The 17,499-nt window shown below is 38.2% G+C and overlaps 1 protein-coding gene across 1 annotated transcript in view; it reads left to right on the top strand.

Annotated features, from left to right (window-relative positions):
* The window catches only part of Il31ra (interleukin 31 receptor A), a 67,198-nt gene that overhangs the window by 16,340 nt on the left and 33,359 nt on the right, over positions 1-17,499 (top strand). Inside the window, exon 3 of the mRNA XM_004623221.1 lies at positions 14,103-14,239. Coding sequence (XP_004623278.1) covers positions 14,103-14,239 — 137 coding nt within the window. The remainder of the gene's footprint in view (positions 1-14,102; positions 14,240-17,499) is intronic.

Raw genomic sequence — 17,499 nt, 5'->3', positions numbered from 1 at the left:
TTGTACTGGGTGAACTCGGGGCCCGAGACTACATTTTGTTCCTTCTCTTTGTCATTTTGTATACCACTGTCTTCTGACCTTTGGTGTAGAGCTTAGATAGAGTTATTACCTTAGCACCAGGTCTGGATCTACAAAGTTCAGATTCCTCCAGGTGGGTGTTGTTTGGATCTGGTTGCTGTGCTCCACTTCTTTCTGCTGCAGCAGTTAGAGTGGAACCCTTTGTGTCTCTCTGGCAAGATGTTCTGCTCCTGAATCAGCTGGGTGGGTCTTGCCTTTTGCCTCTAGTCTCTTTGCAGGGAGTTCTGCTGAAGGGTTCCTTGCTGGGCCTGCACTCTGGGTTGAATGAATATCCGCGGGCCCTGGGTGGTCTCACATGCCGGGCCTGGGCTCTGGGTCTATTCAGGATCTGACAGGCTCGGGGTCGTCTCACTCACTCACTGGGCCTGTGCTCTGGGTTTATTCAGGATTCCTGCGCCCGGGTCATCTCACTCACTCGCTGGGCCTGCCCTCTGGGTCTATTCAGGATCCTGCGGGCCCCGGGTTGTCTCACTCACTCGCTGGGCCTGCCCTCTGGGTCTATTCAGTGTTGTTTTAATTTGCATTTCTCAAATGACTAATGATATTGAACAGCTTTTTGTTTATTTTCCATGTGTATTTCTTCATCTAAGAAGTATATATTCGTCTCAGATGTCCATTTTTTGGATTGGGTGAGGCCTGATTTTTAAAAATACTTTATGTGTTCTAGAAAGAAGGTCTTTTTCAGGAGTGAAGCTGGCTATAATTTTTTCCCAGTTGGCGGGTGAGATCCCATTTGTTGATTCTTTGAAGTATTTTCCATGAAGTTTGGCTTTTGTTCATGAACTACCTACATGTCTTTAAGATTTTTACCTACATTTTCTCCCAGTATATTTAGTGTTTCTGTTTTAATGTTTAAATCTTTGATCCAGTTTGACTGTAGTTTAGTGCATGGTCATAGACATGGGTCTAATTTTAGCATTCAACATGTGGAAACCAGTTTTTACAGCACCATTTCTTGAAGAGGCTGTCTTCCTTCCAGTGATCATGTTTGATTCCTTTGTCAAAAACAAAGTGGCTGAGTGTAGTTGTAGTTTTGTCTGCATCTTCCATTGATTCTTGGGTTTGTTTTTATGCCAGTACCATGACAATTTTATCACAGTAGCTTGTAGTATGATTTCAGGTTAGGGATTGTGATGCCTCTGGCCTTTCCTTTGTTTCCCAGGATTGCTTTTGATATTGTGGATCTCTTCTGATTCCAGATGAATTTTAGGAATCTGTAGATCTTTGAGTTATACTAATGGTATTTTAGTTGGTATTGCATTGAACCTGTATAACAATTTTGGGAGTAAGGTGATTTTCACAGTGTTGGTTCTTCCTATTTAGGAGCAAGGAATAGCTTTCTATTTTCTCAAATCTTCTTCAATCTCTTTTCTCAGAGTACTGTAATTTTCACTGTATAAATCTTTTACTTCTTTAATTAGATTCCTAATTGTTTCATTTCTGGATGTTATTGTGAAAGGCGTGATTTCCCTAATTTCTCTCTCAGTGTGTTCATTATATACAAAAATGCTATTAAATTTGAATGTTGACTTTATATCCTGTTACACTACTAAATTTAGCTATTAAATCTATAATTCTCTTGGTGGGGTTTTTGGGGTCTTCTGTGTAGAGTACTATGTCATCTACAAATAAAAATAACTTCACTTCTTCCTTCCAATCCTTATTCCTTTTATTTCTCTCTCTTGTCTAATTGCTCTGGCTAATGTTTCTAGAACTATATTGAATAGGAGTGGTAACAGTGGACATCCTTGTTCTGTTGTTGATTTTGAAGGGAAGGTTTTCAGTTTTTGTTCATTTAGTATGATGTTGGCTGTTGGTTTCTCATAGATGGATTTTTATTGTGGGGGTATAGAGGATCAAACTCAGGACCTTGCACTTGCCATGCAGGTGCTTATGCCACTGAGCTATCTCCCTAGCTTCATAGGTAGCTTCTGTAAGGTTGATGTATAAACCATCTATTCCAATTTTCTGTAGGGTTTTTATCATAAATGAGTGCTGGACTTTGTCAAAAACTTTTTCTGCATCTATTGAGATAATCATATAGTTTTTGTCTTTGGCTCTGTTGATGTGGTTTTTTACATGTATGAATTTGCATTTATTGAACTATATCCCTGCATTCCTAGGATGAATCGCACTTGGTTGTGATGTATAATCTTTTTGATGATTTATTACATTCTGTTTTCCAGTATCTTATTGAGGATTTTTGCACCTGTCTTCATTAGAGATTTTGGCTGGAAGTTCTCTTTTTTTAGTTGGGTCTTTCTCTAGCTTTTTTTTTTTTTTTCGGAACTGGGGATTGAACTCAGGCCCTTGCACTTGCCAGGGAAGCGCTTATTCCACTGAGCCATCTCCCCGGCCCCTCTTTCTCTAGCTTTGTATGAGAATAATGCTTGCCTCCAAGAATGAGTTTGGGAGATTTGCTTCCCTTTTGATTTCATTTAAGAGTTTCATAAAAGTTGGCATTAGATCTTCTCTAAATTTCTTGTAGAATTCAGCTGTGAATCCATTAGGACCTGAGCTTTTCTTTGTTGGTAGTTTTTTTTTTTTTAATTACATTTACAATTTCATTTCCTCCTTTTGGGTTATTTAGAGTTTGTGTATCTTTTTGACTCAGCTTTGGCAATTTATATGTATCTAGGAAGCTATCCATTTCTTCTGTTTTCCATCCTTGAGAGTAAAGATTTTGGAGGTAGGTATTGATGATCTTCTGAATTTCTATAGGATCTGTAGTGATTTTGTCATTTTCATTTCTTATTGCATGAATTTGAGGTTGGTTTGTTTTTTGTTGTTGTTGTTTCGCTTTTTGATAAGATTTATCAATATTATTTATTCTTTCAAAGAACCAAATTATTAACTCATTAATTCTTTGTATTGTTTTCATCATCTCCATTGCATTAATTTCTGCTCTAATCTTTATAATTTTCTGCCTTCTTTGGACTTTGGGCTTGACTTGCTTTTCTTTTTCTAGGAGCTTGAAGTACAATATAAGATCATTTATTTTGGCTTGTTCTGTTTTCCTAATATGTGAATTCACTTTTGTAAATTTCCCTCTTAAGACAGCTTTCATTGCATCTCACAGGTTCTGGTAGTTGTATATACATTTTTGTTTGATCATAAATATTGTTTAATTTCTTGCTTAATTTTATCTGTGACCCACTGGTTGTTCAGGAGGTTGTTACTTAATTTCCATTGTTTATGGTGCTTTTGTGGTTTCTTTCTAGTTTCATTGTCCTGTGGTCAGATAATATACATGGGATAATTTCAATTTCTTTGCATTTACTTAAGCATGCTCTATGTGCTAGTATATGGTCTATTTTGGAGAATGTTCCATGTGCAGCTGAGAAGAATGCATATTCCATTGTTGCTAGGTGGAATACTCTGTAAAGGTCTACTAAGTCCATTTCTTCATAACTTTGGTTTAGTTCTGCTATTTCTTTGCTTAGCTTTTGTCTAGTTGATCTGTGTCTTTGTGACATTGTCATGTTAAAGTCCTTCATTACAATTGTATTATTACTTGTTTGATTTTTTATATCTGTTAAAATTTTTGTTATGTGGTTGGGTGCTTCTACATTGGGTGCATATATATTTATGATTGTTATCTCTTTCTCTTGCAGTTTTCCCCTAAGAAGTATGTAGTGACCTTTTAAAATCTCTTTTAATCATTCTTTGCTTGAGGTTGATATTGTCAGCAAACAGAATAGCTATCCCTGCTTTTTTTCTGAGTTCCCGTTGCATGGAGTATTGTTTCCCATCCTTTGACTTTCTGTCTATAAATTTTCTTTTGAATTAAATGTGTTTCTTGTATGCATATTGTTGGATTTCATTTCATAATTCACTAACAGTCATTTTCTTTTGATTGGTGAATTGAGGCCATTTACATTGATGATGAGAACTGATACATATTGGCTTATCTTTGTCATGTTATTTTTTTGCTATATGTCCTGTACTTTTCACCTCTTTTTAATTACTTTCTCTGTTTGGTGGTTCCTTTCTGTTGTTGTTGAAGTTGTGGTTGTTTCTCTTTCTGGAATATCTGTGGGTACTCTTTGTAGGGTGGGTTTGATGGTCATGATTTTTTTCAGCTCTCCTTTGTTGTAGTGGATAGCTAACTGGTGGTCACCTTTTTATACCCAACTGAATTGACCTAGAGTAGTACTGTGTGGGAGGTCCACCTGAGGACTGTTGCCAGCAGCATAAAGGCAAACCAGGATAAGCTGCTGGAATGCTGTTAAGGAAGCTGTTTGGAGAAGCTGTGGGGTGTTGGAAGCTGCTAGTTTTCTTGGGTTGCTCTAATGAAGGACTGTGCCATGTTGTGCTAGTGAACTTTGAAGGAGCTTTGGTCCTCATCTTGAGCATGGCTTTCTGGCTCCAGAGGGGAAGATGGTGCACTCCTCGGCCTCATGGAGAAGCTTGTCACATTGGCTTTCCTCATGGAAACTCAGCTTACTGCATCACTGGAGGAGCTTGGGGCCTCACTGTTGCTGAGGATGGCCATGGTACTTTGGGGGGAGCTCTCACTACAGGCTAAAGGATCTTAACTAGAGCTAGGAAGCAATGCTCAAGGTAAAAACCAGAGTTCCCCCCAAAGAAGAACTAGCAGCTTCCAACAGCCCCAACAACTTCTCCAAACAAAGAATCAACAACAGTGGAGAAGTGTTCCTTTTTCCCCACAGTTTGCCAGCATTTGTCATTGGTTGATTTCTTGATGATAGCCTTTCTTTCTGGGGTGCAATGGAATATCAGTGTTGTTTTCATTTGTATCTCTCAAAAATGACCAATAATGCTGAACTTTTTTTCATGTATGTATTTGCTATGTGTACTTCTGAGAAGTATGTATTTGCTATGTGTACTTCTGAGATGCACATGTTTTGATTGGGTCTTTAAATTTGAGGGGGTCTGAGTTTTTCAATTCTATGTTCTACGTAGAAGCCCTTTGTCTGAAGGACAACTGGCTAAAATTTCTATTTCAGTGAATGTGTTTGGCTCCTTTGGCAAAGAAAGGTTGTAGAATGTGTTTAGAATTGTTTCTGCCTGCTCTGATCTGTTCCATTGATCTTCAGGTCCATCATTTTGTTAGTATCATGCTGTTTTTAGAAATTACATCTTTGTAGTGTAATTTCAAGTCAGGAATTGTAATGCACCCTGCCTTGCCTTTGTTGCCAAGAATTGTTTTGCTATCCTAGGTCTGTTCTGGTTCCAAATTAATTTTAGGAATGTTTTCTCTAGGTATGTGAGGTATGCTGATGGTATTTTGATTGGAATTGCATTAAATATGTATGACAATTTTGCAGATATGGCCATTTTTACTATGATCGTTCTTCCTGTCCATAATTAAGGGATATCTTGTTTTCTGATATTCTCTTTGATCTTCTTTTCCAGGGTACTGTACTTTTCAATGTATTGCTCTTTCTTACTTTGTTAGATTGATTTGTAAGTACTTCATTTTTTATGCTATTGTGAAAGGTATGGTTTCCCTAATTTCTTTCTCAGTGAGTTTATTATTTATGTACAGGAATATTATGGATTTTTGAGTGATGACTTCGTATTCAGCTATGCAACTGAATCTGGTTATTAAACCTAGAAGTTTTTTGGGGAGTTTTGGGGATCTTCTTGCAGAGTGTCATGTCATCTGCAAATAATGATAGTTTAAATTCCTTTACTATCTTTCTTCCTTTTATTTCTTTCTCTTGTCTAACTGCTCTATCTAATGTTTCCAGAACTATATTGAATGAGTGGTGATAGTGGCTATCCTTGTATTGTTCCTGGTTTTAGAGTGAAAGCTTTCAGTTTTTGTCCATTTAGTATGATGTTGGCTGTTGGTTTGTCATAGATGGATTTTATCAGATTAAGATAAAGACCATCTATCCCAATTTCCTGTAGGTTTTTTTTTTTTTTTTTTTTAATCATGAATGGGTGTTGGGCTTTGTCAAATGCTTTTTCTGTATCTACTGAGAAGATCAATTGGTTTTTGTCCTTGGTTCTGTTAATATGGTGTATTACATTTATGGATTTATGTGTGTTGAGTCATCCCTACATCCCTGGAATGAATCCTAGTTGGTCAAAGAGTATATCTTCATTATTTGCTGGAGTCTTTAAACCAGGATCTTGTTGAAGATTTTTGTTTTGATGTTCTTTAGTGAGGTTGGCCTTTTGAGTTCTCCTTTTTGGTTGGGTTCTTCTCTGGTTTTTAAATCAGGGTTGTGCTTGCTTCCAGAAATCATGTTGGAAGTGTTGTTTCCCTTACCATCTTCTTGGAGTTTCAGCTTTAGTGGCATTAGTTCTCTAAACTTCTTGTAGGATTCAACAGTGAATACTTCAAGGCCTGGGATTTTCTTCATTGGTAACTTTTAAAGTACATTTTATGTTTCACTGATATTAGTTTATTTAGAATTTTTATGTCTCCATTCAACTTCATTAATTCATATGTATCTAGGAATGTGTCAATTTTTTTTTCTGTTTGTTTTCTATCTTATTAGAGTAAAGGTTCTCAAAATAGGTACTGATGATCTTCTGGATTTCTACAGCCTTTGTGTGACTTCACCATTTTCATTCCTAATTATATGAATTTGAGTCATTTATTTTTTTGGGTACAGTTGGCTAAAGGTTTGTCAATTTTATTTAATCTTTAAATGACTCAATTCTTTAATTTTTTTATTTTCTTAGCCTCAGTTACATTCATTTCTTTTCTGATATTTATAATTTCCTCCTAGGAGCTTTGAACTTGACTGTTCTTTTTCTGAGAGCTTAAGGTTCAACATTAGGTTATTTGAGCTCATTCTGTTCTTTTTTTAATTTTTATTTATTTGTTTGTGTGTGTGTGTGTGTGTGTGTGTGTGTGTGTGTGTGTGTGTGGTCAGCTCAGCCCACCAGGGGCCGGGCTGGCTGGCATGTGGTGCTGGGGGATTGAACCGTGGTCCCTGGGCTTTGCTAAGCTTGTTCTAAGTAGGTGCTTTAGACCACAATGAGCCATCTCACCAGCCCCTCATTCTGTTCTTGATGTGGGAGTTCACTGTTATTAATTTTCCACTTATGACTGCTGTCATTGATACTGTTTAATTTGCTGTGACCCATTGGTTGTTTAGAAGGATGTCATTTAATTTCTATGTGTTTATGGATTCATTGTGTTTTATCTTGCTATTTATTTCCAGTTTTATAGCACTATGGTCCCATAATATGTGTGAGATCATTTCAATTCTTTTGCATTTACTTAAGTATGTTGTGTGGGCCAGTATGTGTAATATTTTTGGATAATGAGAAGAATGCGTATTCTAATGTTGTGGGGTAGAACACTCTGTAGACATTTGTGAACAGCTTTGTTCACAGGTTTAGTTTAATTCTGATATTTCTGTCTAGTTGATTTATCTAATTGTGAGAATGTGGTCTTAGGGTCCCTCATTACAATTGCTTTAATGCCTATTTGATTTTTTGTGTCTGTTAATATGTTTAACAGGTGGGTGCTCTTGTATTTAGTTTATATATATTTATGATATTTCTTCTTCTTGGAGTTTCCCCTTAAAAATTATGTAGTATCCTTCTTTATTTCTTTTGATCAGTCTTGACTTGAAGTTCATATTGTCCAGAAATAGAATAGCTACCCCTGCTTTTTTCCAGATTCCTGTCATATGGAATATTGTTTCCCATCCTTTGACTTTCAGTCTATGAATTTCTTTTTGAGTTAAATGTTCCTTCAGTGTAGGAAATTGTTAGGTCTTCTGTCTTGATTCATTTTACCAGTCTATTTTTTTGATTGGTTAATTGATACTATTTACATTGATGATTTGAACTAATATGTAGTGGCATGTCTTTGTCATTTATTTTTCCTGTTCATGGTTCTCTTTCTTTCCCATCTGCTTAGCTGCTTGCCTGCCCTGCCTGGTGGCTTCATTCTATGGGTATTCTTGTAATCATGAGCTTTTTTTTACCTCTTTCAAGAATATCTTTCAGACTCTTCAGGGGACTGCTTTGGTTGTCATGAGTTTCTTCAGTTGTTCTTTTTCATGGAAGTAATTTATTTCTTCATTAATTCTGATAGATAAATTTGCAGGAAACATCAGTGTGGGTTGGAAGTTATTTTCTTTTAGGGCTTGAAATACTTTGCTCCAAGCTGTCCTTCTGTTGAAGTTTGTGTTGAGAAATCTGCTATAATTCTGGTGGGCTCCCCTTCATAGGTGATTTTTTTCTTCTACTAGCTTTTACTATTCTGTTCTTATACTGAATTTCTGGAATATTGATTATTATATTCCTTGATATAAATAGATTTTGGTCTTGACTAATTGGAGTTCTGTATGCTTCACTCTACTGTATGTCAAATTCTTTTTTCCTGTGTTGTAGTTTGGGGATTTGCAGGGAAAATAATGCAGGACACATAATTTATAGAATTACTTTATAGGAGTCACCCAAAGAGTCAGATACAAAAAAGAGTGCAGGAAATCTGTCCACACACTAAAGACCAAAGAATACAGCAGAGGGCCTGGATTCCATGGTAATGTCTTGCATGAGGCCAGCTGAAGACCTAGAACCCATAACAATGCCTCCCATGAGTCCAAATGGAGAACAAGAACCCAAGACAGTATGTCATGTAGTCCTATTTTATGGATCTGTGCTGGGAAGGCCCAAAGACAGAAAGTCTGTGTGATCAGGACAAAGGATGTGTGGCAACAGGCTAAAGGATCTTCACTGGAATCAGGAAGCAATGCTAAAAGTAGGAACCAGAGTTCCCCTGAGAAGTGCCATAGCCATCCTCAGAAAGAGAAAGGTCCTGGGCCATAGAGATAGCTCAGATTTGATCCCTGTTACCACATACTTTGCCAGCTCCACCCCAGGCATGCCAAGTCTGCCACCAAGACCAGGTGTGGTGATGCATGCCTGTAATCCCAGCACTAGAGAGGCTAAAATGGAAGAAACTCTATGAGTCTGAACTAAGTAGTGAGACCTTGTACAAAATGCATAAAATTTTAAAAAAGAGAGTAAGGTCCTAAGCTCCTCTGCTGATGAAAACAGCCAAATTTACAGCAAGAAAGTCAATGTGGTAATCTTCTCCAGGGGACTGGGCAGTGCATCATCTTCCCCTCAGAGCCAGGAAACAATGTTCAGAGTGAGGACCAGAGCTCTTCCAAAGTCAACTATTGTCATTCTCAGTGACAGTATGGTCCCCAGTTCCTTCTATGATAAAAATAGCCAAGTTCATAAAAAAAAGAAAAAAACAGCAAAAAAAAAAAAAAAAAAAAAAAAAAAAAAAAAAATCCTGCCAGAAAACCAACAGCTCCCTACAGCCTTCCAACAGCTTCTCTTCCTCCTCTCTAGTCCTCCTTTTAATTTTCTTGGCAACTACCCTCAGGTTGTCCTCCCACACCCAGAACCACACTAGTTCAGTTCAGCTGGGTGTTACAAGTTGACTACCAGTTGTCAAGCCAGCACACCATGCTTGGGAAGTTTTTGGTTATTGCTTTTTTTGAACATGTTTTCTCTTAATGTCATTTGTGCTTTCTCCTGCATTTTCAAGGACTCCATTCTATCTCATGTTCTTTGCATCGACTTGCAGTTACTGGATTGTTTTTTTCGTGGTCCCTTGCTATTTTGAAGAAATCTTTCTTTTTGTTTTCACTAACTACAATATTGTTTTTTAAGTCTGATAATCCATCTTTGCTTTCTTCTACATGTTTTTTTCAAACTTTCAGTGGAATTTATTATGTTCCAAGTATCTATTTGAATGTGTTTCATGCATTTCATTTGTTTCTTCATATGTTGGGCATGAACATATGATTTCTATTATTTTTCTGTGCTCCTCTTTTTTTGTATGTCTACTCTAGATTTGCTAAACAAGTCTTCCATTATGATCATCATTTTTTTAACCTGTGATATTATTTCTGCTTTTATATCCTTTATAGCCTGCTGTATATTTTAAATATTTCCTCTATTGTCATTCCAGTGAATTCAAGTGTATGGTTTCTGTTTTCTTCTATCTCATTGTCCCATGGATTTGTCCTTGGCAGATTGGGAGTGTGGCGTTGCATTTTGCTTCTGTGTCTTGTCATTTTTCTGTTTTTTATTTTGATTTGTTTTGATTGTATTTTTCTTATATTAAGCTTTATTATTAGTATCAAAGCTTTCCTAGGAGATGTCTATTCCTCTGAGATGTTGTCTGGGTGTAGCTGGTTGTTGGTTTTTGTGTCTGTCCCAGTATCTTACCTTCCCACTTTATTGGGGATGATGTATTGCTATTCAGCTCAGCACCCCGTCTAAGTACAGGGCCATGTAGCTGTTTGTGCTCCCAGGTTGTCACAGTGTTATACAAATAGCTTATTACAACAAATATGGCATCTTGGCTAAAGTAGTACCATAAATAATGACACTATCATCAAGCATAGCCTAGAAACTGATCTTCTCTGGTGACTGCTATTTTGGTATAAATAGTTATATAACAACCTCCAGCAGCAAGATAGGCCAGGAATTTGTACACAGTGGGTTTTCCCTTGGTAGGATGGTTTTATCCTATGAGGAAGGGGAATAAGAGACAAAATGGTAATAACTGAAGCGAAATGTAGTAGAATCAAGGCTCTAGGCTAAGGATGATCGCCCCAATTTTGGGAAGCGAAGGAAGAGAATAGGAGAGAAAGAATAAAGGAGAAAACAAAAGAATTTGGAAGCAAAACACAAAGACTAGAGACAGTGTTCATTCACCTATAAATCTCAGAGAATACAAAAGACTGGTGAGGAAAGATGCAGGACAGAGAGAACAAACCAAACAATAACGGTCAAAACCTATACATTGCCCTTCCAAATTAAAAAAATAAGAATAGAAAACATTATTTTAAAAACTTCCTCTGGTGCTCCCAGTTCATTGTTAGTTCCCTAATCAAAGCCAGATTGGTGGTGAGGCCGGGCAGTGCCCTGACCTCAGCTAGCCAAGGCCTGTGCCTGGTTGCCATGCTGGTGGTGGTGCCCTTGTTCAGCCCATACTGCTCGCCTTGAACATATTTAAGACAATTCTCTTTAAACTATTTAAAAAGTCAATATCTGGGTGGCTTCAAAAAAATCCTGGCTTATTTTGTTTCTTTTGGCAGGCTCTATTTTTGTTTCTTTGTAGTCACAACATTTTTTTTGTTGTTGAAAACTAGGCATTGCAAGAGTAGCTACAATGCCTAGTCTTTTCAGCTGGGCTCTATTATCAGACCATCCTTCATAGATTGGCTGGGCTTAAATAAAAGACCTTCTCAAGTCGTTTTTTGAGTGTGCATCTTTCCCAAGTTATGTACGCACATAACTGCTTTTGAATGTTTTACTTTCCTGGGGAATCTCGTTTAGTTTTCTACACTTCTGTAATATGTCTCCACCCATAATGCCTTGCCCCAGGCTTCTGTAGATGGGTGGTCTCCCTGCAACTTTCATGAGCACCTCCTGTCACTATTCCAATGTGATATTCAAATCAGGCAAAAACAATCCCACCAATCTGCTTTCAGATAGGTTAGAGTGTGACTGAGGTCTGCTAATGTCTCTTGATATACATCAGATCATGATGAGTTCTCCTGAGGGCCATTTTCATCAGAAGAAAAAAAAACAAAACAAACCTACTAACTTGTATGTGCTTAGTGATAGTGTTGTAGAGTTGGGTGGAGATTGAAGAAGAATTTATACTCTGACAGGACATAGTCCAGTGTAATGAGTAATGACAGGGACTCTTTTATCTTATGCTCAAAACAAGTGAAAATTAACATAGCTTATTATTAGGAATTTATTTATCTTCTGTATATCTCTTCTGTGAAGTGGGTGTCCTAAATTTAGGAGATTAAGAATCAGCAAAATAATTTTCCTAAAATATAATGTATCGAGTGCCTGTGTGTAGAGCCAAGGATATAGCTCAGTGGCATAAGTGCCTGCCTGGCAAGTGCAAGGTCTGGAGTTCAATCCCTGGTACCGCAAATGCCCATATGTATGCATAAACTTATGGAAATCCTTAATATGTCTAAAGTTTACCCATGGAGTAGGAATCTAGATTGATGACCACCCTTTGGTAAGGTATAATGAATGCACATTACTTTTAGAGTAGCCACCAAGAACTGTATTTTTACCTGATGTTTTTAATTCCATGGCTGAAGTAGGGATTTTTTGCTCTCCAAAATCTTTCAGCAATTACAAAGATTAAAATGGTATTATTAAATTCCAGTTAGGAAACATGCAGTAAGATGGGCATTCACACACTGTTGATAGAAGTTGTTGTAAACTTTTTAGAAAGAAAAATGGCCCTTATGCCAGTAAGCCTAAAAATGCTTATGTTCTTTTACGCAGACAGGCTGTTGTAAGGATCTAAGGAGCCCATCAGAGAGGCAGGAAAAGATTCAACTCTTATACACTTACTCATTTATTTAAGACATGTTTGATACCTGTGATGTGCATGGTGTTAATTCTAGACTGATCAAGCCTCGCGTCTCTCTGATTAAGACTAGCTTCTCCCTTTTGTCTTCTAAGTGAAATATTGGAAATGCTGTGAAAGTGTAGTAGTAAAAAAGTGGTCAAATGAATATCATTCATCCATTGAGTACTGTGAAGCTTTTAAAAGACAACTTGAGGAATTTTTAATAGATAATAATGTTTACTAGAAAATTGAAGTTATTTCAGAAGGCAAAATCTTGATCTAGCATATCAATTTTGTTTAAAAGATATACAAATACACAGAAATAACTGTGAATGGAAATGTATCAAAATATCAACAAGTTATCTCTGATGGACTGAATTGTGATTTTTACATTTTCTTAGTGATTTTTATGTTTAAAAATTGAGCATATGTGACTTTTATGTATTTAGTGTACAGGGTCTACAGGGTCTCACTACACAGATCGGACTTGTAGTGACCCTCCTGTTGTCAGCCTCCCAAGTGCTGGGATTACAGGCGTGCACCACCACATGCAGTATTAGTCATAGTCTCAGTGTGCCCCAGGGGCAGGCCATCACGGCTTGTGGTGCCAGGGATTGAACCCTGGTGCCTGCGCTCTGCCTAAGTAGGTGCTTTACTCTGCTGAGCTATCTGGCTGGCCCGCATGTGCTACTTTTATAACCATAAAAAATGTATTTTCAGCCTGGGAGATGGCTCAGTGGAATAAGTGCTTTCCTGGCAAGGGCAAGGGCCTGGGCCTGAGTTCCATCCCCAGTTCCACAAAATAAAAAAAAAAAAAAGTATTTTCAAGGAGAGGGCTTTGGGGCCAGAATGTGTGCAGCGTGCGAGGCAAGTGAGGGGCACTTTCTAGTGAGCCTGTGCTCATCCTGGGAGTCGGGAAAGAGGCCCAGGGAGCAGAGCATAGGGAAAGGGAGCAGCCCACTTTCCGGGGTCTAACCTCTTCCTCTCTCTTTAAAAATTCTAGCATAGTTTATTCTATAAACTGGGCTTGTTTATAATTGTATTAATATTGTGGCTGTGTATTTTACCTTCTTTCTGCCTGACATAAGATATGATCCATCTGTTCAGCATGATGCCTCTCGCCTGTAATCCCAGTGCTGGGGAGATAGCTCGGCCATCTAAGCATCTGTCTGGCAAATGCAAGGCCCCAAGTTCGATCCCTGGTACTGCATGCAGTACGAGCCCTGAAACTGGGCACAGTGGGGCATGCCTGTAATCCCAGCACTAGGAAGCTGAGACAGGAGGATCACTTGAATCTGAACTGCGTAACAGAACCCTGTACCAAATAAATATTTAAGAAAAAAAAAAAGCGAGCTAGCTTTTTAAAACTACATAGCTCCACCTTGTGAAAAGCTTTGATCCATTAGTACAAGGCTGATTTGCTGAATATTCACAGGAATAATTCTCTTTCCCCTGGGGTTTCTTTGGCAATAACAGGGGCAGGAGGTGGCGTACCTGTCTCACTGTGTTGCTAATGTCATCCGTACCTAGCAGGCAGCAGAACATGCACTATCATTTCCATTCTAGGCTTACTTTACTTTTGATTTTAGGTGGATTATTTTTTTAGGTGCATGTTCTTAGTGTCTTCTGGTCATTTTTGCAAATATGAGATTTGTGTTATTTTTATTTTCAGTGAAAACTATAACACCTGAGATTTTGAGTGTGAAGCCAGTTTTGGGCATCAAAAGAATGCTTCAAATAGAGTGGACATCTCATTCATTTGATTTGAAGTATATACTGCGATTCAGGACTGTCAATAGTACCCGCTGGGTAAGTTATGCCCTTGTAATATTTCTAGTAGTGGATTCTGAGAAGAGATTCATTGACAGCTTCGGCAGATCTGAAGTCATTGTCTTCACTTTCTACGTTGAAAATAGAAGAAAACAGTAGTGAGCGCTTCAAAGTTTCCCACTTGTACTCTTTAGACTGGGAGAGTGGTCTACTGTAGCCATTTGCCATTCTGCGCACAGAATGAAGGAGAACTTTGCTTTGGCGTCCTACCCTGCTTTGGGTCTCGCTGTGTTAGCTGCCAGAGATTTTATGGTTTGGCCATTTCCTTTTTAAAAAAATTTCTCCCATTTTTCATAAAATTGCAAAGTGTGGTACACACTTGGAAGAGTAAACAAAACATACCTTGACTTCAAAAAATTATTATTAAGCCCTCTTGAATAAACCTCTAGAGCTAAAAATCTGAGGGCACCTGATACCTTGGCCCACCCTTTCTGGGAATCTCTTCCCTTTCACTTTTAAAATGTTGTTATCATTTCAGCCTCAAGGAAATAGACATGTAATCCTTGATTTTCCAGGATGAGGGAGTGGCCAGAGCTCTATGAAGACAGATGGAACCCACCCATTCCATTTCTTATTCTCTTAGTATTGTACTGTAAAATTCTTTAAAGTGGAGGGAGAGGAGTAGCTAGGAGACAGGGAGGGGGAAGGGAGCGAAGAGGGCAAGGTGGGATGGGTATGGCACGTGTGAACTACATGCAGGTATGGAAAGGTCAGGGTAACAACAATTTGTACAATTAATACAGATTACTAAAATATATTTCACTAATGTGACAATACTATATGGTTTACACAGTTATTTTTCTGTAGTGTTCTGTTGTCTGAACACAAAGGAAATGCGGCTTTAATTTGCATTTATCTCATTGAGATGACAGACTTTTTAATTTTTAAAGCAAAATCTGTTTGAGTTTTTAGTTTGATATTTTTGATCTGCTTGATACTGTAGATGTTCTTTATATATTCTACTTGAGTCTTAGGTGTATTATAAACATCTATATAGCTTGCCTTATGTCTTTTTAAAAAATATTTTATTTATTTATTGGATACAGGGTCTCACTACACAGTTCAGACTTGTCATGCTCCTCCTGTCTCAGCCTCCCCAGCACTGGGATTACAGCCGTGAGACACCACACCCGGTTCTGAGGCTGGCATGGCATGCAATACCAGGGACCAAACTTGAGTCCTTGTGCTTGCCAGGAAAGCGCTTACACCGCTGAGCTATCTCCCCAGCCTGCCTTATCATATCTTAATGATAGCTTTTGATGAACAGAACTCCTTAACTGTATAGTTTTTTTTTTAATACAGTCTTTCTATGCAGTAGAGGTCAACTTTGAACTCACTATATAGCCCAGGCTAGCCTTGAACTTGCAGCAATCCTACTGCTTCAGCCTCCTGAGTGCTGGTATTACAGGCTTGTGCCACCACATCGGGCTTTAATTTTAATATTGCCAAATTTTGTCACAATTTTACTTTATGCTTAATGTTCTTATGTGTTAAGAAAGCTTTCTCAGAGTCCAGAAATTTCCTTTTTTTCATATGGCCTGAAATTATAGCATCATTCTTGTAACTGCAAACCAATTTAATCTTTAAAACACTTTCCACTTGCAAGACTTGCTAGTATAGCACATCTTTACTGTTTTAAAGTTTGTTGATTCTTTTAAAACCTGAATTGAAGTATTTTATTCATACTTAATGTCTTCATGCTGGTCTTATCCATTGTTTTAGCCTGCTTAGAATCTTTGCTTTGATATCCCAAACCTAGTTTTACTTTCTAACTTGTTAATGCTTTCAGATTTGATAACTCTTTACCTTATCTAGTCATTAATAAAAGTGGTAACTGCCTCAGATCTCTGTGGTGGATCAGGGAGCCTCAGGGACATCAGCCTCTCTGTCTGTCTGTCCATCCCTCCCTCCTCCCCTCCCTCCCTCCCTTCCTTCCTTCCTTCCTTCCTTCCTTCCTTCCCTCCCTCCCTCCCTCCCTCCTTCCTTCCTTCCTGTGTGTGCTTTTACACTATGCATTCCAAGTTGGCCTTGAACTCACTACATAGCCTCCATTGACATGGAATTCATGGTGACCCTCCTGCCTCAGCCTCCCAAGAGCTCTGATTGTAGGCGTGCAGCACCACACCCAACTCGCCCTCCTCTGCTTTGTGATTCTCTATCCAGGTTTCTATGAGCATACCTAATCACTATGACATCCACTAGCCCACCTTTTCCATCTTGTCTAGGAGGCAGGCACGAAATCCTTTCCCTTGTGGAAAGCCATAGACATCATGTATATAGTATTTGCTCACAGCCTGGCGCTCTTTCTGAAAGGAAACTTTAAGTTTCCTTTGTCCTGTGTTCAGAGACGTGGCCTTGGCCCACCCCCCCAGCTTCCTGTCTAAACTGTTTTCCCAGAACCTGACAGTGTAGCATAAGACGCACGATGTGTGGGCTGGAACCCGGCACAGCAGTGTTGTACAGACTCGTCTTTCTACCACACATCGTAGTCTCAGATTGTTTTGAGACTGCTTTAGGCTTTACACCAAAACTTCTGACTCATCCTTTATGACAAATGCTCGTGATAAGTTGGGATTTGGCACAGAGCGTAGATTGTTAGAAACAAGCCCGATGGAGCTTGCTTTGTTTTGGGGGTGTTCAGTGCCTTTGTTGAGATTGGGAAATACTTTTTTTTCAATTACATATTACATAGACCACTGGGTTGTACTCTGGCACACTCATACATGCATAAGACATTTGTTAACCCTTCTCCTTTCCCTTTCCCCCTATGACATCTTTTCACCTTCTTCCCTTCCCTAGTCTCCTTCCTTTTCTTCCACAGTATCTCTTTTTTTAAAAATTTATTAATTTTATTGAGAAACAAATGGCAATGAGACAGTTTCAAAACTGATTAGTAAGACAGTTTCAGTAATTAGTACATTGCATTTTGTTGTCTTCATAGTGGTTATTCATAGTACAAGATGCAGACATGATATTCTGTCCAAACCCTATTAGTGCAAATCTTTCTTCTCATTAAATTAAGAGAAAGTAGCTGTGTATCTCTCTGAATTATTTTGTATATACAGATACAAAATGGTTCTTTATTTATATCCCCAATTTTGTTTAGTTTTGTCAAAGGTTGGTATTCTATTGCCATTTAAATATTGTAGGTGTGTGAATTCAGCAAAGTAATCCAATATAGTCCAGTAGTCCATAATAGTAGTGGGTTATCATAGGACTGGCAATGTCAAAAGTTGTTG

Source organism: Octodon degus, unplaced genomic scaffold (assembly GCF_000260255.1).
Source record: "Octodon degus isolate 3935 unplaced genomic scaffold, OctDeg1.0 scaffold00001, whole genome shotgun sequence".
Lineage (NCBI taxonomy): Eukaryota > Metazoa > Chordata > Mammalia > Rodentia > Octodontidae > Octodon > Octodon degus.
The sequence above is the reverse complement of the archived record's forward strand: the minus strand, read 5'-3'. Positions and strand labels throughout refer to the sequence as shown.